We start from the raw sequence: 24,397 nt of genomic DNA, 5'->3' as shown, positions 1-24,397 counted from the left end.
TCACCTGTCCTGGCTCCTAGTGACTTTTGGCTTTTTCCAACAATGAAAGACACTGTCCGTGGCCGCACATTCACCAGCCGTGCTGCTATTGCCTCAGCAATTTTCCAGTGGTCAAAACAGACTCCTAAAGAAGCCTTCGTCGCTGCCATGGAATCATGGCGTCAGCGTTGTGAAAAATGTGTACGTCTGCAGGGCGATTACGTCGAGAAGTAACGCCAGCCATTTTAAACACGACCTACTCCAACCAGAAGCAACGTTCAACTGCCGAACGACCGCGAGGAGAAAGCTAACGGTTCAAGGTTAACACCAGCGTTGCCAATTTGCTCGCCAAAACTCTTCTGTTCCTCTGGCGTACGGTGTATCTTTACATTCCGAAATACCCTCGTATAACTTAAATTAATAATAAATACCTACTTCACTCTACAATGTACACTGCTGGAACAAAATAGTACATCCTTTTAGAGATTTCCAAGTCACCCAAGATTCATTGTTGCAACAGTGCATATGCAGACCATGAAACTATTACATTTACAGATCAACAGCAAAACGGTTCTGAGGTACCAGGTACCGGCCTATGCTGAAGCACCGATATTAGTATGTGGTGCAGTTTCCGCAGGCGGCAATGCAGGCGCTGACTCGGCATCCAGTCGATCGTACAGATGGCGAATACTGTCCTGGGATACGTTATGCCACGCCTGCTCGACCTGTTCACGTACTTCTGTAAGAGTTGTCGGCTGACGAGTCACTTCTTTTCTTCTCGTACGCCACACGTGCCCCATCAGAAGTAAGTCCAGAGATAGTGCTGGCCAGAGAAGTTGCCGCATGCCTTGCAGAGCGCACGGAGTTTCGCTGGCAGTAAGTGACCGAGCATTATCCTCTTGGAAAAGCATCGCCTTCCTGTTGCAAAAACGGCAGAAGAGTGGGTCTAACAACATTCTCCAAAAATGATTGCTGGTTAACATCCCCAGCATAAACACCAAAGGTGAATGTGGGTTGTAGGTTATTGCAGCGCAGACCATAAGCCCAGGGATGGTGCCAGTCTTTCTTGGACGAATGCAAATCACTTGCGTGCTGGCAGGATCTACATTCATCTCTGGAAACCGCAACGCACCACTCCATCTTCAAAGTGAACCTTTGACAGTACCAGTCGAGCCGTGCACGTTGATGCCAGGGGCCGAGTGGAAGACGGGCTGGAGTTGTGTGTGTCTGCAGTCCCACTGCTAAAGTGCGCGTCATTTACGACGGCGGCCGAATTTAGGTTCGTTTTGCGCATCTGACGTCATGAAACACAGTCATCCAATGAACAGAGAACGACATTGCCAGAGCTCGAGTGCAGTGCAGAGCACGGACGAGTGTCTTCAGTTTTAGAAACTTTATTTAAAGTAATTGAACAAAAGCAATGTCTTGATAGCAGACTTTCTATGAAAGAATGTTTGGAAAAAGCATTCTTCATACCAATTGCTTCATATTCTATTAATTAATTAAACCAAACAAGCAATAAGCCTCCTAATTCAGGCGATAGCAAGGAAATTCATTCTCACTAACCGCTTTTTCGCAATAAAGAACAGCGGTAATTGTTTATTTCCTGATGTACTTTGACGAAACGTGGGTAATTCATAGTCATACCAACAGTGTTTGTTGGTATTTTGCGTGTAGCATAATGGTTAAGGTGTTTGGCTGCTAAGCGGAAGGTTGGGAGTTCAAACCTCGTTTGGTGCTTAATATTTTCTTTATTTAAAAACAATATCGAGGTATCTTACTTCATGAATTTTATTCGTTTGAATGTAATTTTTTGAAATTACCAGTGGCAACTAAAATCGACCATACGGAAAGTATACGCTGTGGACTTTTACCTCCGCAAACTCTTCAAAATTTCGTGCAATGGTTTACTACATTCAATACTGCACAATAACTGCGTTGAACATCGAAACAAAATTAAGCCATTTATGGGGGGAAGGTATCAGTCAAGAAGATGTGTAAAAATAAAATTTTTGGGCCAAACAGTTTTTGTGAAATCGAATGATAAGTGTGTCAAAGCAGTCGGAACACCATGTGTCTGCACAGGAGAGCAGTGCAGTGATGACAAAATCGCGCACAGCGTGGAATGCGGGGATCACGTCTCTGTAGCAGCGAAAGGGTTAATGCGGCCATGGTGGCTTTACTTCATAAACTGCGCGCTCCCCCCTAAACGTAAGTCTGAACTATACTATACTATGGCTCTGCTTCTCTTGGCGCGTGCAACTGGCAACGCAGCAATCTCCTGCGTCTGGGCGGCTATGCGCGAGCCGCTAAGATAAAAGAATTGAACCATAACAGCCAATTCGCGACGGTTCGTCTTCACACTTGTGGCTCCCAAGGCCTCTCATCTGTGCTGTCGTAGCTGTACCGTCTGCCACTGCTGCCCTTACAATATGACGACCCTGGAGGGCGTCTGTGCTGTGTGGATGTACAAAACCTCATCAACGGGTGTGATAACGTTCACGTGACCACAGATACCAGCATCGTTGCGCAACTGACGCAACACATCCAACTTGTGTGGCAATTCTCCGAAAGGACCATCCCACAACTCGGAAGACCACAGTTTGATCCCTTTCAAAATCGCTCAGTAGCTTGAAGGAAACACAGATGCGTCTCCGTCGCATTGTAGCCTGTTCACTTCACACTTTTGCACCACAGTGAGCCTTCTGGCTGAGGGCATTCCCTACCAAAGGGTAGACACAGATGGCGCTCTGGTAGAAACGCCACTATGCGGTCTGTTGGCGGACGACGTTGAAACCATTATCATTACATATACTGTCCCCCAGGCGGCATATGCCGTCATCGGATCGACGTTTACACCGTCTTTTCTGGAGTAATAAATTTATTTCTGGTAGTGTACTTTCTACCAAAATGAAAAAAAATGCTCCTATCATATCACAAAAAGGAGAATATGTCCTAGGAAGAGTTAGAGATGCAAAAGAAGGCTTATCTTCTTTACGAGTTAATCCTACTTGCCCAACGAAATCATCTCTTTTTCTTTATATCTTTGAGTAAACAACTAGCTGTCAAACTTGAATTCCTACAGTTGTCACATAGTAAAAAACGTATTATAATAAACATGAAACAGCAAGTTATCGAACCACTTTAAAACGTTGTCGAAAATAATTTTACCAGCAACTACAGACAGCAATAATGATTTACTCAGAGTTGACAAATGACCATCTGAAATGTCAGGACGTGTACTGATGAAAAAATAAAGCCGAAATAAGCTTACATATTAAAATAAAATTTCAAGCACCATACTCTTTTCCAGTTCTCTGCAGTCATTTCTCTTAGTTGCAAGTTGTTGGCACACCTGAATCTCATAATTTATAGATCAAAGTCCCCGATCCTCTGCCCAAAATCTAGAAAAATCGTCAGCCATTGCCAGAACAGTTTTTTTTTTTTTTTTGTCTTCCGAACCATGTTACTTGGTTAGGTATCGTTAGACTGGTTCCGCTACAGTTACCTGCCTGGTATGATTGAGCATGTACAGTATATACCACTGTATCCTCAGAGTACAAACCTCACCCCCACCAAATCTGGGTCATATCCCACAGGAGTTTTTTGTTTGGTTTTTATTTTTTTGTACTTTTGATTATTTTCATTATTTTGCTTTACATTTTTAAATTTTTTAAAATTTTATTTAATTTCTTTATTGTTTTTTTTATTTTTGGCTACATTGTTAAACACATTTTATTCACATATGTATGAAATTGTAAATGCAAAAATTTGAAAAATAGCCATAAATACTTAATACAGTGCACAAAATAGCAGCAAACATAAACATGATAAAAACAAGTCAAATAATTTCCGAAATTTCTGATTGTAAAGTATGTAAATAGTTCATATCACTCATATAATCTTACGAAATGACCGCATTACACGGATAAACTTACTTGATAGCTTAGTACATCGCAAGCTGAATGATTCGTGCAACAAATAATAAACTATTCAAAAGCATACACCTTGCTGTTTTCTCGTATCTTAAATTTTTGTCATTGTTTATCTAAAGTATGCACTAGCAAAAAATTGAGTGTTAAGAAACCGGTGCTATAAAAATTCACGTGAATAATTTTGGCGCTAAATGTTACAACAGCCAGTCAAAACTAAATGTGAGTATGACTGGCTTCAATAAGCAAGGGACTGCGGAAAAATGTGTGCAGAGCAAAATCCTATCATCTTTCCAATTCCGTGCGAAAATCGACAATCTTAAGCTTCTTTCGTCCGAAAATAAATTTTCTAGGAGATAGCATAAGAGCTTTTGATGAAAACGTAATAAAGTATTTTCTTCATCGGCGACTCCATGGAGTGTCCTGTGCACCACGACCATATAATGGGTATACTTGGAAGGAGAGACAGCATTGGTCGTATTTTTTTGATTTATTAAACGCAAAATCGCTGTAAGCTTGTTGACACCAGTGCCTACCAATTTAAATTATATATTACAGCACTGAAGATGGTCACTAAGTGACCGAAAATCGATTTTGCGTTTAATAAAACAAAAACAAAAAAAATACGACCAATGCTGTCTCTCCTTCTAAAGTATTTTCTATTGGTTAGAAACGAGGTGAACGTTTTCTGACAGTAATTTTTATAGCAATTTTTGGGTTAGTTTAATTTTATGTGTTGTCATTGATAGAGCTTTGAATTCTCAATCAAATAGTATATAATTTTGTACAGGGCTAGAGGTAATTCTCATTTGGTACATGCATTGTTTTCTTGTTCAGTTGCTTGTTTCAATCGAATGAAACAACCAAATGAAATTATTCTCTGTGGCCGTATCAGCTACATCATTGTTTTCACTCACTCTCCATGCTTGAGTCGTTTCACTTAATATGAGACAACCGACAGATACAAATCTCTGATGGTTACCTCAGTCGTATTTATGTTCTTACTCAGTGTCTGAGTTTGAGAGGTTTCATTTGCATACTTATTCAGTCTTCTCGGTTACAGATGAATCATGACTAGTTTCGCCAATCACTTTGGAGAAAAATAAGGCACATTATTTCAAGGAAAGGTGAATGACAAGTATATTTCTAAAAACGAAGTATTTTGAAAAGTAAGGTATTTATTGATTGGCATTAAATATGGATTTTTGGTTGGTTTTGGATGGTTAGTGACTGACAGTACATGGTAAATTTACGTTGAATGAATTGAACAATCACTTTTTTATTTACATTTATTGAAACTTTGTCTCTCTGTTTCCGCTGGTTTGCACCGATCACCAATCACCCTTTTTCGGTAAATGCTAAGGTGATGTGAACGTAAAGTACGTAAGATAAAAATTTTTAATTTGATGTAATCCCTTGCTTTCGAAACATATACTGTCACTTGTTGGAAGCCTGTTTTTGCGAGAAATACTTCTTAATTTTCTTTGAATTCCTTTCATTAATACAGATTCAGGATATGAATCCCGTGCAAATACTTTAAATCGATTGTGTTTGCCTTGAGGATCATTTTCTATCCAGTAATATGGTTTATTCCATCCTTACGCCATTGAGAATTCCGCAATTGTGATCCAAACACAATGTTCACTATTAAGTAAACGCCTCTTCATAAATATGCATCAGAGCCGAACTAATAGTTACTTAACGGCACTCAATAAAAGTCAAACATCGAAATGGCAATAACGGTGACGACCGGACTGTAGCCAACAATAAACGTTTAACACTGGCCAAAAGATGGAATATTCGCACTCAAAACGGAATGCATTGTTTTCCAATAATAGACTGAATCGATTCCTTTTATTCAGTTGTTCCTATCACTGCTTCATCATGATGTGAACATACATTTTGTTACTGAGGGATATCTACTCAGTTTTTCGGGGTTACAAAGACTGAAGTGCATAGGTACAATGAAAATTGTCAGTGAATGAGAATATATATATATATATATATATATATATATATATATATATATATATATATATATATATATGTGTGTGTGTGTGTGTGTGTGTGTCTAATGATGAGGTATGAACAAATAACGGAACATTAGTTTCCGTATTGAGCTCACTTTTTTTCGACTATGAACATAATAAAGGAATTTTACACAATGGATAAATTATTCTTAAGCTCGAAATGTAAAGGTTTAAATGTCAGAACATATAAATGAAGTTTTCACTGTGTTTTCTCTATGTACTAAGGTGACACATCTAATATTGGTGTAAAACTGATCAGTGGACAAATGTTCCACTACTACTACTACAACTACTACTGTTATTAGTACTTACAGGTGTTTTTTGTGGCAGTTGGTTCCCCGAGTCTCCACGCTGGCTGGCGTGCAGGGGTCGCGAGCAGGAGGCGCTGGCCGTTGTGCGTCGCATAGCAGCCACCAACGGCTCCACGGTGCCCCCGTTCGCCCTGCAGGTGATCCAGACCGTGGGCAAGAGCAGGACAGACAGGAGGGGCTTCCTCAGCATCTTCTCCAGCTTTAACCTCGTCAGGAACACAACACTCCTCATCATTGCCAGGTGACTCACAGAATAACTTTAAGACGCGTCTTTGTTCTAGTAGAACCTAGGAGCTTAAGGCTGGCAACGTTATCTGCAGTCTCTCCAATTTCCTGTTTCAAGAGAAGCGCTATAGTGTCATGAAACACACGAAACCTTCCTAATTTCCTTGCAATCTACTCAGGGTCAAAGATGACCAAAACTATGTTGTGTCACAGGATGACAACTTCTAACTTCAGTGCTGCACATGTGGTGGTGGAATGCAGAGGCGGGGCAAGCTTACATGTATAAGAGGCGTGTGATGTGAACAGCAAAGACGTTAATTTGGAATGCAATGGTGTTAGTTACCATAATGATCACCTATAATAATCAATACAGCTGATTGCTTTTCAAATAAATGCAGTAAAAACTTTCATTGCTCGCAACAACTATTTTTCACTACCAGAGTTATGTAGACATGTGCACATAATGTCGCCTACAATTTAAAATTCTAAAGCTATTTTCACTACATGAGAGCCAGCATATTATTATCATAAAAACTGAATTTCAATTAAAATCATTTTTAATTTGAACTGATTGTCTGCAGTAGTTGTGCAATACTGTATGAGCAACTATCGTCTGTCTTTTATTACAGTAATCACTCGGTTGAAAATAAACTGTAAATTTAATTAAAGTTCTTTCCTTCTGACTGTTACTTTCACTTATGACTTTTTATGGTGAAAGGAAGAACCCCGGTAACGGTTAATGACATCTACATCTACATCTAAATCTACATGGTTACTCTGCAATTCACACTTAAGTGCCTGGCAGAGGGTTCATCGAACCATTTTCATACTACTTCTCTACCATTCCACTCTCGAATGGCGAGTGGGAAAAGGAACACCTAAATCTTTCCGTTCGAGCTCTGATTTCACTTATTTTGTTATGATAATCATTTCTACCTACGTAGGTAGGTGTCAACACAATATTTTCGCATTCGGAAGAGAAAGTTGGTGATCGAAATTTCGTAAATAGATCTCACCGCAAAGAAAATCACCTTTGTACTAGTGACTGCCAACCCAACTGGCATATCATATCAGTTGCTATTCACAACATACATACAGGGTGTTTCAAAAATGACCGGTATATTTGAAATGGCAATAAAAACTAAACGAGCAGCGATAGAAATACACAGTTTGTTGCAATATGCTTGGGACAACAGTACATTTTCAGGCGGACAAACTTTCAAAATTACAGTAGTTACAATTTTCAACAACAGATGGCGCTGCAAGTGATGTGAAAGATATAGAATACAACGCAGTCTGTGGGTGCGCCATTCTGTACGTCGTCTTTCTGCTGTAAGCGTGTGCTGTTCACAACGTGCAAGTGTGCTGTAGACAACATGGTTTATTCCTTAGAACAGAGGATTTTTCTGGTGTTGGAATTCCACTGCCTAGAACACAGTGTTGTTGCAACAAGACGAAGTTTTCAACGGAGGTTTAATGTAACCAAAGGACCGAAAAGCGATACAATAAAGGATCTGTTTGAAAAATTTCAGCGGACTGGGAACGTGACGGATGAACGTGCTGGAAAGGTAGGGCGACCGCGTACGGCAACCACAGAGGGCAACGTGCAGCTACTGCAGCAGGTGATCCGACAGCGGCCTCGGGTTTCCATTCGCCGTATTGCAGCTGCGGTCCAAATGACGCCAACGTCCACGTATCGTCTCATGCGCCAGAGTTTACACCTCTATCCATACAAAATTCAAACGCGGCAACCCCTCAGCGCCGCTACCATTGCTGCACGAGAGACATTCGCTAACGATATAGTGCACAGGATTTATGACGGTGATATGCATGTGGGCAGCATTTGGTTTACTGACGAAGCTTATTTTTACCTGGACGGCTTCGTCAATAAACAGAACTGGCGCATATGGGGAACCGAAAAGCCCCATGTTGCAGTCCCATCGTCCCTGCAACCTCAAAAAGTACTGGTCTGGGCCGCCATTTCTTCCAAAGGAATCATTGGCCCATTTTTCAGATCCGAAACGATTACTGCATCACGCTATCTGGACATTCTTCGTGAATTTGTGGCGGTACAAACTGCCTTAGACGACACTGCGAACACCTCGTGGTTTATGCAAGATGGTGCCAGGCCACATCGCACGGCCGACGTCTTTAATTTCCCGAATGAATATTTCGATGATCGTGTGAATGCTTTGGGCTATCCGAAACATACAGGAGGCGGCGTGGATTGGCCTCCCTATTCGCCAGACATGAACCCCTGTGACTTCTTTCTGTGGGGACACTTGAAAGACCAGGTGTACCGCCAGAATCCAGAAACAATTGAACAGCTGAAGCAGTACATCTCATCTGCATGTGAAGCCATTCCGCCAGACATGTTGTCAAAGGTTTCGGGTAATTTCATTCAAAGACTACGCCATATTATTGCTATGCATGGTGGATATGTGGAAAATATCGTACTATAGAGTTTCCCAGACCGCATCGCCATCTGTTGTTGAAAATTGTAACTACTGTAATTTCGAAAGTTTGTCTGCCTGAAAATGTACTGTTGTCCCAAGCATATTGCAACAAACGGTGTATTTCTATCGCTGCTCGTTTAGTTTTTATTGCCGTTTCAAATATACCGGTCATTTTTGAAACACCCTGTAAAAGCACCCCAGCAGCTCTTTTCTCACACGAAGTGTTGAGTGCTATGGACAAGGGATTTCAAGTTGATTCCGTATTTCTAGATTTCCAGAAAGCTTTTCACACAGTATCTCACAAGCAGCTTTAATCAAACTGCAGGCTTATGGAATATCGTCTCAGTTATGTGACTGGATTCGTGATTTCCTGTCCGAGAGGTCACAGTTCGTAATAACTGACGGAAATTCATCGAGTGAAATAGAAGTGCTTTCTGGCATTCCACGAGGTTGTGTTATAGGCCCTCTGCATTTCTTTATCTATATAAACGATTTAGGAGACAATTTGAGCAGCCCCCTTAGGTTGTTTGCAGATGATGCTGTCGTTTATCGTCTAGTAAAGTCATCAGAAGACCAAATCACATTTCAAAACTGTTTAGGTCTGTATGGTGCGAAAATTAGCAATTGACCTTAAGTAATGAAAAGTATGAGGTCATCCACATGAGTGGTAAAATGAATCTGATAAACTTGGGTTACACAATAAATCAATCAAATCTGAAGGCCGTAAATTCAACTAAATACCTAAGAATTACAATTACGAACAACTTAAACTGGAAATAACACATGGAAAATGTCGAGTGAAGACGAACCAAAGACTATGCTTTATTGCAAAACACTTAGAAGATGCAAAAGGTCCACTAAAGAGACTGCCTACACTGTGCTTGTAGGCCCTCTTGTGGAGCACTGCTGCAGACGGAATTAACGGAGTATATCGAGAAAGTGGGGAGAGAATGTCACGGACGTAATACAGGAATTGGGATTGACATCATTAAAACAAAGACGTTTCTCTTTGCAGTGGGGTCTTCTTACGAAATTTCAATCACCAACTTTCTCATCTGAATGCGAAAATAGTTCGTTGACGCCAACCTACAGGGGAGCAACGATCCTCATAGTAAAATAAGGGAAATCAGAGCTCACCCGGAAAGATATAGTTGTTCGTTTTTCCCACGCGCTCTTCGGGAGTGGAACAATAGAGAATTATTGTGAAGGTGGTTCGCAGAACTCTCTGCCAGGCACTTACGTGTGATTTATAGAGTATGCATGCAGATGTAGGCCTACAGCCCTGCAGATATACATGACTAGACGTTACGCCCCATTCACTTCCTGACTTAACACACAACCTAGCACATAGCTGCTCACACCACATGACTGAACAGTCTCCTTTTCATAACTGGTTGCTGACAACTACTTCAATCGATTCTATGCATCTTTCATCTTGTTCGGCAAAATTTTTCCCGAACCTACCAAAAGGCGTGCAAGAGGAACGACAGCAGCCCTGTCCAGTTTCCTGACAAAGAAAAATCCACATTGTCCATAAAATTATGTATCTATTGACATAGCTCCTGGGTTGACACGATTATTATTTCAAAAGTTGATGAAATTAATTGATAGATAAATGGCATGAAACGATTTCCTTGGCAATTAGAGAACACCGAAGGCTTGCCTAATCAGGGGATTGTCGTCTCGGGCAGGCGGAGTATTTTTCCGAACCCCAGATTAATTATTCTTGATATTTCGCAAGACGGCGAAAATCCACAAAGACTGACCAAACCGTTGTTCTGAAATTTGTGCCACATATACTTTGCAAAAGAAGGACAATAGACCATCCGAGACGTCTCACTTTTCTCAAAATTGTCCAGTAACTCTAGTAACCTCTGAGCTCTGAGGCTGTGCTTCGCTGTTCGGAACGTAACTGCCACCTTAGTTAGGTCGACTGTGGGGTCTGCTTTCCGCTGACCTTGGTGTAGCGCCCAAGTTAACGAAAATTATTAGAGTGTTAGAGTGTTGCTTACCACCTCAATCAGCTGCCGTTCTATTAGGCTGGTGCATAAGCTCGCAATTTTCTTTTCTTTTTTTTTTTGCGTATTCTCGTTGATGTAGTTCACTGTTCCTATTTGAGTTAACATATTATGACTTTGCCATTTGGAGATAGTGGGTGGTGCTCTGCACGCTAGAAAATGGAGTGCCAAGTGGAGAAATGGCAACATTTTCGACATAGTCTGTAACCGCCTGCTCACTTATCGACCTTAATGACAGTAAAATTTAAACCGCGTGTACCTAATGGAAATTTGGGAAAAGCTATCGTCACCGAAGTTAATCTGTCGGTAAAGAGGGAGGAAAGGGTTACATCTAAATGAAAGGAAAAATGCAAATGAAACTGATGAAAATTAATTTGGAAAAAGCGTAAAGTTAATAAAGAAAGTAAATGTGCGGTCGTTACGTTAAAAATTAACTGGCGTTAATTAGATACTTGAGTTTTGGGGAAAATTACGGTCGCCAGTCCTATGGACAACTACTATAATAACTGAAAACGAAAGATTAATGCACATATAATTAGCACTAAAAGCGTGGCAACTGAAGTTTGACACTTGTTGTGTGAAAACTGAATGTTTGTCAGAAGCAATAAATTTCGCTACACTCTGACTTAATTTAGCAGAAGAATTAAAAAAACCGGGAAATTGAAAGTTAATTTAGTGACTGGAATTAATAGTGATCTTTGTTTCTGAAGCACTGCGAAATTCAGTAAAATGAGGTTAGTCTTGGGCTACCTCAACAATCATTTCAAAAGCTACTTGAATCTACGCAATTTAGAAATAAGAGATTTAGTTTTGAACTTGAATTAAATGATTCTGAACAATTAACAATAGTAAAATTTAGTACGTACCAAGCTGAGCTGCAGTCACAGGTAAGCTAAAATATGGTAACAAAACTCGCACTCTTAACTTGTGCTTGTGTAATCTAAATATTGTAGCCAGCTATGAATACTTTAACTGAACTTTGAAATTAAAGCAGTGAAATGGAATCATATTACTTTAATGCTGGCGTTTGAATTTCAACGACACTCGAGTTCGTTTCGGAAAAGGAAGGGACCCTGCTTGGTAATGCAATTGGGACAATGAGCAACAAAGGTTCATGCTAAATTGCTGTAATTTTGTGATGCAACAATTTTAAAAGTTTGAAAAGCTGAGGCTTGCCATACAGTTCTAAAACTTTACGTGCTTTTAGTCTTCCTTGTTGGTTGGTTGAAGGTTTGAAGCCGTCGATCGAGGAGGTGGCGACAGTCACTCATTGTCGGCCGTCGCTGTTGCAGAAGCTGGAAGTTGGCGCGCCTTCTTCTCGACACGGTCACCAGGCGAAACGGGCTCTTGATGTGCGCCAGCTAATGCTTCCCGTCCGCGACGCCATGTCAGAAACTATCATAGCAAGTCGAGCACAATTACGTGCTGCCAAACCCCGAAAGCGGGGCAACTCGCGGGAGCGTCACACAACACACCTGTTCCACTGCACCACCCCAGCCAGACTCTCGCTGCCCGCGCTCCATGCGGCAGAGTTAACATTACCAAAGATCCTAAACACTTTGGTTCTCCACACGGCCTATCGATGTAGTCGTTCGATAGCATAGTTTTCCCTAGGCCAGACCCAGCATAAAAATACAAATAATATTTACAAAACAAACCAATTATACATCGACATAAATGCATATATATACAAATAGTAAAACAATTACAATATACAAAGACACAGAAACGTCATATCTCCAGGTAACAAAATAAGGAAAGAAATTTATAGTACAATAGATGGAAATAGGAGGATGTGCATTTCTGGCATTACAAGTCGTCTGCCTGAATTCGATAGAGGGTGACAGCAGCGGAGGCAATCAGAACCATTTGGTCCGTCAGTGGGGACAATACCACTGGATAGTGTACGGTAATAAAATGGTATTCTAGTTTTAAGCTGGATCTTTTTCACATTCTCCACGTTTAGGAAGACATTCGGGGTTTGATGAAAATCGTTTACACGCATACAATACCACACGTCGGTGTACTCGAGAACTGGCAAATGCGATGAATTGTGATCTCCTCCATTGTGCGACATTTGCAATCGGATGTATGGGTAACGAATGTTTCAAGCCAAAGTCACAACAATCAACGGGTGGGCCATATGTGCATATCTGCTTGCTCGTCATTAAATAGCTCGTCAACAACAACGACCTTTCCTACCCTGTATCGTTACTGATGAGAAATGTTGTCTTTATGCTAACATAGGGAAAAGAAAGGAATGGTTGAAACCAAACAAAGCAGCAGCCCCCCTTTCGAAGACCTGCACGCATCCACAGAAGGTGAGGTCATACAGTCGGTGGAACAGCCATGGTGTAGTGTACTACGAATTGCTTCCCCACCGCATAACCACCACTGCTAACATTTACTGTCAACAGCTGAGATGTGCCGCAGACGCAATCCAAAAACGACGACCAGGAAGACTGCGGGAAGCGATGTTACTCCACGATGAGGCGTGTTCGCATTCCGCTAGACTGCCAAAAAACACTACACGGGCGATGGATTGAGAAGTCATTCCATATCCACATTAGTTACCTGATTTTGCACCCTCAGATTTTCACCTGTCAGCTTTCTACCGAGAAACGCTCAAGGAACTTCATTTAGCAATGAAAATGCCCTCCGGACATGGCTCAATGGGTTCTTCACCTCAAAACCACGTGATTTCTACAGACGCGGAATCGAGAAGTTACGTACCCCACCGTTCGCAGACTGTTGTAACTAGTGAAGGAGAACATACTCATACACTACTGGCCATTAAAATTGCTACACCAAGAAGAAATGCAGATGATAAACGGGTATTCATTCGACAGATATATTATACCTCAACTGACATGTGATTACATTTTCGCGCAATTTTGGTGCATAGATCCATAGACCGAGAACAACCATCTCTGGGCGTAATAACGACCTTGATAAACCTGGGCATTGAGTCAAACAGAGCTTGGATGGCTTGTACAGGTACAGCTGCCCATGCAGCCTCAACACGATACCACACTTCATCAAGAGTAGTGACTGGCATATTGTAACGAGCCGGTTGCTCGGCCACAATTGACCAGACGTTTTCAATTGGTGAGAGATCTGGAGAATGTGCTGGCCAGGGCAGCAGTCGAACATTTTCTGTATCCAGAAAGGCCCGTACAGGGTTTCGCACGGATCGAATGAAGGGTAGAGCCACGGGTCGTAATACATCTGAAATGTAACATCCACTGTTCAAAGTGCCGTCAGTGCGAACAAGAGGTGACCGAGACGTGTAACCAATGGCACCCCATTCCATCACGCCGGGTGATATGCCAGTATGGCGATGACGAATACACGCTTCCAACGTGCGTTCACTGCGATGTCGCCAAACACGGATGCGACCATCATGATGCTGTAAACAGAACCTGGATTCATCCGAAGAAAATGACGTTTTGCCATTCGTGCACCCAGGTTCGTCGTTGAATACACCATCGCAGGCGCTCCTGTCTGTGATGCAGCGTCAAGGGTAAACGCAACCATGGTCTCCGAGCTGATAATCCATGCTGCTGCAAACGTTGTCGAACTGTTCGTGCAGATGGTTGTTGTCTTGCAAACGTCCCCATCTGTTGACTCAGCGATCGAGGCGTGGCTCCACGATCCGTTACAGCCATGCGCATAAGATGCCTGTCATCTCGACTGCTAGTGATACGAGGCCGTTGGGATCCAGCACGGCGTTCCGTATTACTCTCCTGAACCCACCGATTCCATATTCTGCTAACAGTCATTGGATCTCGACCAACGCGACCAGCAATGTCGCGATACGATAAACCGCAATCGCTATAGGCTACAATCCGACCTTTATCAAAATGGGAAACGTGATGGTACGCATTTCTCCTCCTTATACGAGGCATCACAACAACGTTTCACCAGGCAGCGCCGGTCGACTGCTGTTTGTGTATGAGAAATCGGTGGAAACTTTCCTCATCTCGGCACGTTGTAGGTGTCGCCACCGGCGCCAACCTTGTGTGAATGCTCTGAAAAGCTAATCATTTGCATACCACAGCAACTTCTTCCTGTCGGTTAAATTTCGCGTCTGTAGCACGTCATCGTCGTGGTGTAGCAATTTTAATGGCCAGTAGTGCATTATTGGTGACTAAAATGTCTGTTACATCTGTTGTGTTTATTAAACTCAGGGAAAGACGCTACGAAATTATGCACCAATGAAGTAGGTTGGAGCACGTCTTTATTCTCACTAACGCGGGTGTTTCCGCCATTTTCATCTCTGCGCACTTGCTTCTTCTGCTTGGTAGCAGCTATGGAACGTACAGTTCGCGTTGGTGAGCTTTGATCAGTAATACTGTCAGAAGTATTTTGGGTGTGATTCTCATAATGATGCTACTGTTAGCATCTCAATTCGTAGGCATGATAACGCTAAGCAACATTTCGCTGTAGGTAATTTTTACTGTGCCTGCCTGGGATTCAGACATCTCAGTTCTCTCGGCTACTTATCAAATGGTTCAAATGGCTCTGAGCACTATGGGACTCAACATCTTAGGTCATAAGTCCCCTAGAACTTAGAACTACTTAAACCTAACTAACCTAAGGACATCACACACACCCATGCTCGAGGCAGGATTCGAACCTGCGACCGTAGCAGTCCCGCGGTTCCGGACTGCAGCGCCAGAACCGCTAGACCACCGCGGCCGGCGGCTACTTATGATTTTAACAAAACTCTCAGTGCGCGCTCTATCTCTCTGTCTAAACGGGGGCTGAAGGACTTACTCGTTTTAATCACTTGCTTTACTTTTCTTGACCTGGAGCCAGATATTTTCATGTCTGGTTTGCTCTGACTATATTCTAACAGGCAAACTCGGATTTCAGTATCTTTTTGGAACATTTTATTTAAATTTTTAACTGATCTGTATGTCTTCTGGTAAGTAGAACTCCCCTGTTACTTGCTGCAATTGTTCTTTTTTGCTATCAGAAACATCTGGTAGATGAAATCGAGTCCTTTGTCGGCCATGGTTAAGGCAGCAGCAGTTTATCAGGTGAGATGGTTCAAATGGCTCTGAGCACTATGGGACTTAACTGCTGCGGTCATCAGTCCCCTAGAACGTAGAACTACTTAAACCTAACTAACCTAAGTACATCACACACATCCATGCCCGAGGCAGGATTCGAACCTGCGACCGTAGGGGTCGCGCGGTTCCAGACTGTAGCGCCTAGAACGGCTCGGCCACTCCGGCCGGCTATCAGGTGAGACTACGGTGTTCTAGCTGACTGGGAAACAGCTGGCAGACAGCTTCAACAATTCCTCAGTCTTATCTCAATGTTCAATTATCAAAAACGTCAGCAACTACTCCAATGACCAGTAATACTTCACCTCTTTTTTTAATGCATGAGTGAATATTTGTGCTGCTGCCGAAAATGTTGGTGCAAACCTGTGGTAATAATTCGCCAAGTCCATGAAGTGAGGGTTTTTGCGGTGCGCGTCTGTCATTTAAATGTATAGCTGCTTTCCTAGCAGAATTGAACTACGTTCCATACTCATCAGTGGTTTAAATAACGTTGCTGAAGTTTGAATAGTTTATTGTTTTTCTCTGGTTTTGATGTTCTTTGACTGTGACAGTATGCCAGTGTAGTTCAAGTGCTAAAGACGACGATGTGCTTGCTTTCTTCCAAATCATAACAACTACAAACAATCTAATAATTCGTTTGTTAAAACCAACTAACTTAATGGCTATTGATATTAGAAGCAGAGATGCAGAAAGCAAACAACTACAAAAAATTACATCTCTGGACAGAAATATCCACACAGCAGTTGTGGGGCGGCGGGAAAATAGTCCTTATTGTCGTTACTTCGTTATAGTAGGCACTTAAGTTGTCTGTGCGTGCTTTACACCTAGCTTCGCCATTTACAAAAGCCTGAAAACTGTTTTTGCGTTCAGTCAGAAAGCATACTGATCATAATTTCCAGTATGCAAGGTCACACAACTCTTCGAGCTCACCGAAAGAAAACAAGTTCCTTCTTGCAATTTACTCAGCAGGATCAGACACTATGACTACAAATAAAAGTTTTGCGTTCTAACTGATTGGTATGTTCTTTAAAACTTCACACACACAAAATATAATAACATCACTAGTAATAATAAGAATATTCCTACCGGAAACAGCACTATTAACAGTTCAGAGGTTACTTCTACAGGAAGTTCCAATTCAAATGGTCTATCGTTCTGACTACTAATTACCAAAAGTTGATCTCTCCACATGGCACACGTTTTTGTCAACTTGTTCGTGGCACACGGACAGTTACTTCCGTGAAATCTAAGCGATCCAAGACGGTGTACGTCCTCGCTAGTTCACTTCCAAATTTTACGGAAACGCATTCAACTCTTCCTAGCTTTGACGTCATCCGTAGCACAGCGCACGCATGCGTTTGACTGACGTGGACATGTTGATATCTCGGTGCGAAGTGTCTCTCCTCACTGCTTATCTGGCCGTAGTTATACAGGGTGTTTCACTAAATGTGTTTGCCTCTGTAAGTTACGAAGTAGTAGGAGACGTAAATATTTATTGTGGTAGTTCACCATAAGAAACGTTACACTGTCTGCAGAGCTACGAACATAGTTTATTGTGTTATTATCCAAATAGTTACAGCAAAAAGATATAATTTTTAAAATGGAATAATAGTGTTTCTATCATGCACTTCAATCAGTAACACCAGGTGTGTATACATCAATTTAAATTACATTCCTATCACTTTTAGTTTAGGAGCTACAACCCTTCAAAGTTTCAGGGGCAGATACCACACACTGTACATAATACATGGCTTTGTGGTGGGTGATGGATGTTCTGGAGGTGGGAAGTTGATTTAAATGAGATATTCAAATGTGTGTCCATGTTCCTGAATGCACAATGCAATGCACCTTCTAAAGAATCTGTGGACGAGATGTAACATCGCCGGTGTCATGGAGCAACATGCGTCCTCGATGCGCCGTTTTAGGTCATCTGGGGATGTGGGCTCAGTGACACAAACACGATCCTTTAGATATCCCCACAAAAAGAATTCTAATGGTGTTATGTCGGGCGACCTTGCGGGCCATGAATGAGGGCCATGGCGGCCCAACCACCTTCCTGCAAACCTATTGTTTAGTTCTTCCACAACAGCACGCGCAGAATGGGCTGGGTGACCATCGTGCTGCATCCGCATATGGACCCTCGTGCATACACACATGTTCAAGGAGACCACTCAAACTGTCGACTATGGACGTGCGATATAACTCACCTGTCAGTGTACCTGGGAAGTAGTGTGGACCGATGATTTCATCCCCAAGGATTCCACACCGTACATTAATAGACCACCTACGCTGACCGTCGACAGGTCGCACCCACCAAGGATTGTTCAAATGGTTCAAATGGCTCTGAGCACTATGGGACTTAACTGCTGAGGTCATCAGTCCCCTAGAACTTAGAACTACTTAAACCTAACTAACCTAAGGACATCACACACATCCATGCCCGAGGCAGGATTCGAACCTGCGACCGTAGCGGTCGCGCGGTTCCAGACTGTAGCGCCTAGAACCGAGGATTGTCTGCGGCCCAATAGTGCACGTTCTGGCGATTCACTGCACCATAATTTATTAACGTGGACTCATCAGAGAACATAACACTTTGCAGAGACTCCAGCGTGAAATTGCGCATGACCCATTCACAGAATGTAACTCTCGCACGGAAATCGTTCCCATGCAGCTCCTGGGTCAGTGACACGCGGTACGGGTGTAACCTGTGACCTGTGTACAATGCCCCACACAGATGTGAGACCGACACCAGCGACTGCAGCAACGGCTCGTAAGCTGACATGTGGATCGTGGTGTACTGCAGCTAAAACAAACACCTCCGTCCCCTCAAGTCTTGCAGTTCTTCGTCTGTTACTGCGGCGCATTACCAAGCTGCCTGTTTCCCAAAGTCGTCGTTCGGCACGTAAGAACGTAATGGCTGCCAGTGCTCATCACCCAGGATATCTTACGGCGTACGCCACGGCTGCTTCAGTGGCATCGTGTCGGCACTCGCCAAGCATTAGCAACATGTCAACGTACCCGTTGTTCATGTATGCCATCTTCATCCGACATCAATAACTGTAGTATATTGAGTCCCGTTTGTTTGTGTGGGTCGAACTGCCGTGTGCGGCGACAGTCGGCAGTCTAACAGCGCATCGAGGAAGCTTCTCGCCTCGTGACACCAGCGACGTTACAACTCGGCTGCACCACATTTAGAAGGAGCATTGCGTTATGCGCAGCGTGTGTGGTATCTGCCCCTGAAACTTTGAAGGGTTGTAGCTCCCAAACTAAAAGTGATAGGAGTGTAATTTAAATTGATGTATACACACCTGGTGTTACTGATTGAAGTGTATGATAGAAACAACTATTGTTCCATTTAAAAAATTGTATCTTTTTGCTGTAAGTCTTTGGATAATAACACAGTAAACTATGTTCATAGCTCCGCAGACAGTGTAACGTTTCTTATGGTGAGCTACCACAGTAAATATTTCCGTCGCCTGTTACTTCATAACTTACAGAGGCAAACACATTTAGTGAAACACTGTATATCTACAAGGCTCATGAACCATTCAGTTATCAGCTGCACACAACCCTTTCTGACCACGGGTTACCTGATCAGTCTTTCAGTATGCGAGTTCTTCCAGTTCTTCCAGTGGGGCTATGTCGAGGTAGAGGTTCCATCTTTCGATGTCACTCTGTGAGAACCGATGGTTATTAGCTTCTCCACGTTCAAAGGATACATCACACTGGATGCTTGAAGTTGCTTCACAACAGCACAATTTTCAGTTCCTCTTGAAAATGGTCTGGATGCGACGGATGAACTCGGTTGTGAACTTATGTAATGTATATATCAGGAAATGGAATGCCCTAAAATTAATAGAACTGACAATCCACGTTACTGTAGCTACTAAGAACATCAGATCAAGGAGCTTCAGACTGACCATCCATCTGTCATACTATATGTGGACCAACCATTAAGTCCATCTAACATCTGTGTAGAATCTTCATAATTTTCTTTGTACAGCGATGGTAAAATCGTATATTTAAGTTCATTTTTTATACAAACATCGCTTAATGACAATTTTTAAACAGAGTGTACAGTAAAGAATGTGTTGTAAGCCCACTTAAAGGAATCCGTTCATGTTGAGACTCTTTGAACGATACGGAATAATGTGCGCATTTCTGGCTGTTACTAGGTCAGTGCACCTGCTGGCTATCTACTCACTGGTGATAGCCGTGAGCCGACTGAGCGTGAACCCTTTCCTGGGGATAGTGGCGCAGGGGGCGGCCAAGCTGCCTGCCCACTTCATGGTGAACTACTTTGCGGCGAGGTTCGGTCGCCGTTGGCCCAGTGTAGGGAGTGCACTGTTGGCTGCACTGGCCAGTCTCCTCATCTTCTGCCTGCTGACTGGTGAGCTGCACTCATGCGTCTTTGTTGATTTAGCCTCTATTTTGTCTAAAAATTGGATGAAAATCATAAGGGATCACAGTTAGTTGTCCAACAGTCACAGAAGGGAGCTGTGGTAACTAGCTGGGTCAATAATGAAATCAGTAGAAATGGAGCTAAGCCAACATACGAGGTGCATTCAAGTTCTAAGGCTTCCGATTTGTTTTCTAATTAACTACTCACCCGAAATCGATGAAACTGGCGTTACTTCTCGACGTAATCGCCCTGCAGACGTACACATTTTCACAACGCTGACGCCATGATTCCATGGCAGCGGCGAAGGCTTCTTTCGGGGTCTGTTTTGACCACTGGAAAATCGCTGAGACAATAGCAGAATGGCTGGTGAATGTGCGGCCACGGAGAGTGTCTTTCATTGTTGGAAAAAGCCAAAAGTCACTAGGAGCCAGGTCAGGTGAGTAAGGCGCATGAGGAATCACTTCAAAGTTGCTATCACGAAGAAACTGTTGCGTAACGTTAGCTCGATGTGCGGCTGCGTTGTCTCGGTGAAACAGCACATGCGCAGCCCTTCCCGCACGTTTTTGTTGCAGTGCAGGAAGGAATTTGTTCTTCAAAACATTCTCGTAGGATGCACCTGTTACCGTAGTGCCCTTTGGAACGCAATGGGTAACGATTACGCCCTCGCTGTCCCAGAACATGGACACCATCATTTTTTCAGCACTGGCGGTTACCCGAAATTTTTTTGGTGGCGGTGAATCTGTGTGCTTCCATTGAGGTGACTGGCGCTTTGTTTCTGGATTGAAAAATGGCATCCACGTCTCATCCATTGTCACAACCGACGAAAAGAAAGTCCCATTCGTGCTGTTGTTGCGCGTCAACATTGCTCGGCAACGTGCCACACGGGCAGCCGTGTGGTCGTCCGTCAGCATTTGTGGCACCCACCTGGATGATACTTTTCGCATTTTCAGGTCGTCATGCAGGATTGTGTGCACAGAACCCACAAAAATGCCAACTCTGGAGGCGATCTGTTCAACAGTCATTCGGCGATCCCCCAAAACAATTCTCTCCACTTTCTCGATCGTGTCGTCAGACTGGCTTGTGTGAGCCCGAGGTTGTTTCGGTTTGTTGTCACACGATGTTCTGCCTTGATTAAACTGTCGCACCCACAAACGCACTTTCAACACATCCATAACTCCATCACCACATGTCTCCTTCAACTGTCGATGAGTTTCAATTGATTTCACATCACGCAAATTCAGAAAACGAATGATCGCACGCTGTTCAAGTAAGGAAAACGTCGCCATTTTGAGTATTTAAAACAGTTCTCATTCTCGCCGCTGGCGGTAAAATTCCACCTGCCGTACGGTGCTGCCATCTCTGGGACGTATTGACAATGAACATGGCCTCATTTTAAAACCATGCGCATGTTTCTATCTGTTTCCAGTCCGGAGAAAAAAAATCGGAGGCCTTAGAACTTGAATGCACCTCATACAGTCATCTTGTGTAGAGACTATGACGGAGTGATACTAACAGACTGGAGATGGGTAAAACTGAAAGAGCAGTGGACATATTTTCATAAAAGAATGGTCGCTTTTCCCATTGCTCATAGACTGTGGCATAATTAATAACCACCTGTTAGACACTGACGAAATTCAGTAATAAATGACCAAGTACAGTAACATGTGATGATGATTAATATACGCTGTTACACACTCGAATGTTTAGAATACCATCCCCAACGCAAATTTGGTGCGGTTCTTATTCGCCTTGGCCTAGTGGCGTAGTGTAGGAAACTATTCTGCTCTGGGCAAGGGGTAATGCACTTAGTTTCCTATTTACAGCAATAAGTCATTGTAAGTAATTGAATCGATCATGAATGGGATAGCAGATTTTATGGGGAATACAATACAACAAGTGCGAAAACGATATACTGTCTTAACTGGACACAAAAAATACTCAAATATGCTGATTAATACAATGTACAGCTATACAGTTAATTCATAAATTTAATCAGCTCGAAAAGAATAGCAAAAATGCTGACAATATGATCAATAGTGAAATAATCAGAAATCTGCTGAAATTTGACCTAAATCATGAAGCGAGTGTAAGTACTCTCTGTGTCAATATCCAGCCACTTCGACAATGGGGAAGAACAAAAATGAGAGAAAAAATCCATATCAATTATGGAAAAAAATCGTTTGCTGATGCTAGATGGCAGTCTTAGTGGCTCACAACTTCTGCTTGTTGCCTGTTGTTGGCCCACAGATAGCTCTGTAAATGAAACGCGATCTACACGAACTGACAAAGGCGAATTACCAGCCCGATTTACCATAATCAGCCCTATGATTTCCGAGTACATTACCAGAGAAACATGACATTGGTTAAAGTAACTGTTTGGTGCAAGCACTATATACAGCTACAAAATACAATCCGTTCTGAAAGTGGAGACCATTCACAGCTCATAATTAAACTCAAGTCCAGAATCATGGATTCAATCCAAAAGCTCTTGCTTGGAAAATGTACAAAATCAAATTATAATTTATTTCTGCTGTAAGCTGTTGACAATGCTTATTATAATTATACATAAAATGGTTATTTAAGAAACAGTATGAAATTCAGATAGAAGAGAGGAACAACAGTTACTCTATTTTACAAGTTAAGCACCATTTTGTTAGTAACCAGGGATGAATGCCCACATATAAGAAGATGTAGTTTTCTTGTAATATGCATCTGTTTGAAAATAAGGACTACACCATTGAACTTGTTATAATAATTATCTGAGAAGCATACTCAAAATCAATAAACTTTATCAGATAACATCTCAGAATTGGAACCCAATTTATTTTAGGGTATATTTCTTAATAGAAATATAATTTATTGTTTTAAGATGCAAATGTACATTATATGTTGTATCACGCTAGGTTGTTAGGTTTATAGAGACGCATTATCAATGTGTGTGCTGAAACAAAAAAATGTGATCACATATTAAAGAACTGGATAATACGTTTACAAGAGATAAATGTTATGATTAGTGCTTTTGTACCTAATCTAAAGTACTGAAAATGCTGTAGAATCTCTGCAGAATTTATATTATTCCTATATTATTCGATCATAGGTTTATTTATTCATGATATACCAAATACTTGTCAGATATACATTTAAAGATAGTATCTTCCAGTCATGATTGCTACAATTTGTTAAACTGCTTGATGTATTGCGATACAAAGATAATAAAAAATTGTAGGTTGAATACTTATAAATTAACTCCATAGTTCAATGAACATACTATTTATTTTAAGATAATTAAGGTACCTTTTATTTCCTTATACTGACTGTTTGGAGCTATTGACAGGATTAAATAACTGTAGTTACACTTAGAAAAAGCAGAAACAGTTGAAGTAGAAATGGAGAAGAAGTGAAATGGTGCATCTGCTTTAACTTAAACTTTTATAGTAAAGAGTCTGCTGCAAAGTGTAACACTATGACTGCTAATAACACTGGCAGAATATAATGTAAATGTAGAAAAAAATTGGAGTATTTCAAATTGGGTTAAAATGGGATTATTATATCAAGAAAAGAATCCAAACATTTAATAAAAAAAAGGAATCTTAGATTTCAAATTTGATTAAGAAATCCACACATATTAAATTTCAATTGTTATCATTAAATTATGAATGTACGTCTGGAAACTGTAGAAAAAAAAGAAGTAAAGGGTCAAAAGAGTTGCCCATATCATGAATTACAACCTGGATATAGTTCTCAGCTGTTTCTTAACACCTATGTGTGTCTGTGCCAGGCTGGATTTACATGTCTACATCCGAACTACAGCAACACAAAAAGCTAAAAACGAAACTGCTGAAACAAAGTTTGCAAAATTCACAGACATGTGGCGTACATAATGTGTCTTCCAGTGTATTAGAGTAAGGGTGTGATGTTCCTGTTTAATCGCTGTCCAAAGGAATGACGAAAAGGTTAATATGTTAGCTC

The 24,397-nt window shown here is 41.8% G+C and overlaps 1 protein-coding gene across 1 annotated transcript in view; it reads left to right on the top strand.

Moving 5' to 3' along the window:
- Nucleotides 1-24,397, top strand: part of LOC124789252 (solute carrier family 22 member 7-like) — a 136,723-nt gene that overhangs the window by 96,779 nt on the left and 15,547 nt on the right. The window contains exons 6-7 of the mRNA XM_047256547.1: nt 6,272-6,493; nt 20,202-20,416. Of these exons, the coding sequence (XP_047112503.1) occupies nt 6,272-6,493; nt 20,202-20,416 (437 nt within the window). The remainder of the gene's footprint in view (nt 1-6,271; nt 6,494-20,201; nt 20,417-24,397) is intronic.

The sequence above is a fragment of the Schistocerca piceifrons genome, chromosome 3 (assembly GCF_021461385.2).
Source record: "Schistocerca piceifrons isolate TAMUIC-IGC-003096 chromosome 3, iqSchPice1.1, whole genome shotgun sequence".
Lineage (NCBI taxonomy): Eukaryota > Metazoa > Arthropoda > Insecta > Orthoptera > Acrididae > Schistocerca > Schistocerca piceifrons.
The sequence above is the reverse complement of the archived record's forward strand: the minus strand, read 5'-3'. Positions and strand labels throughout refer to the sequence as shown.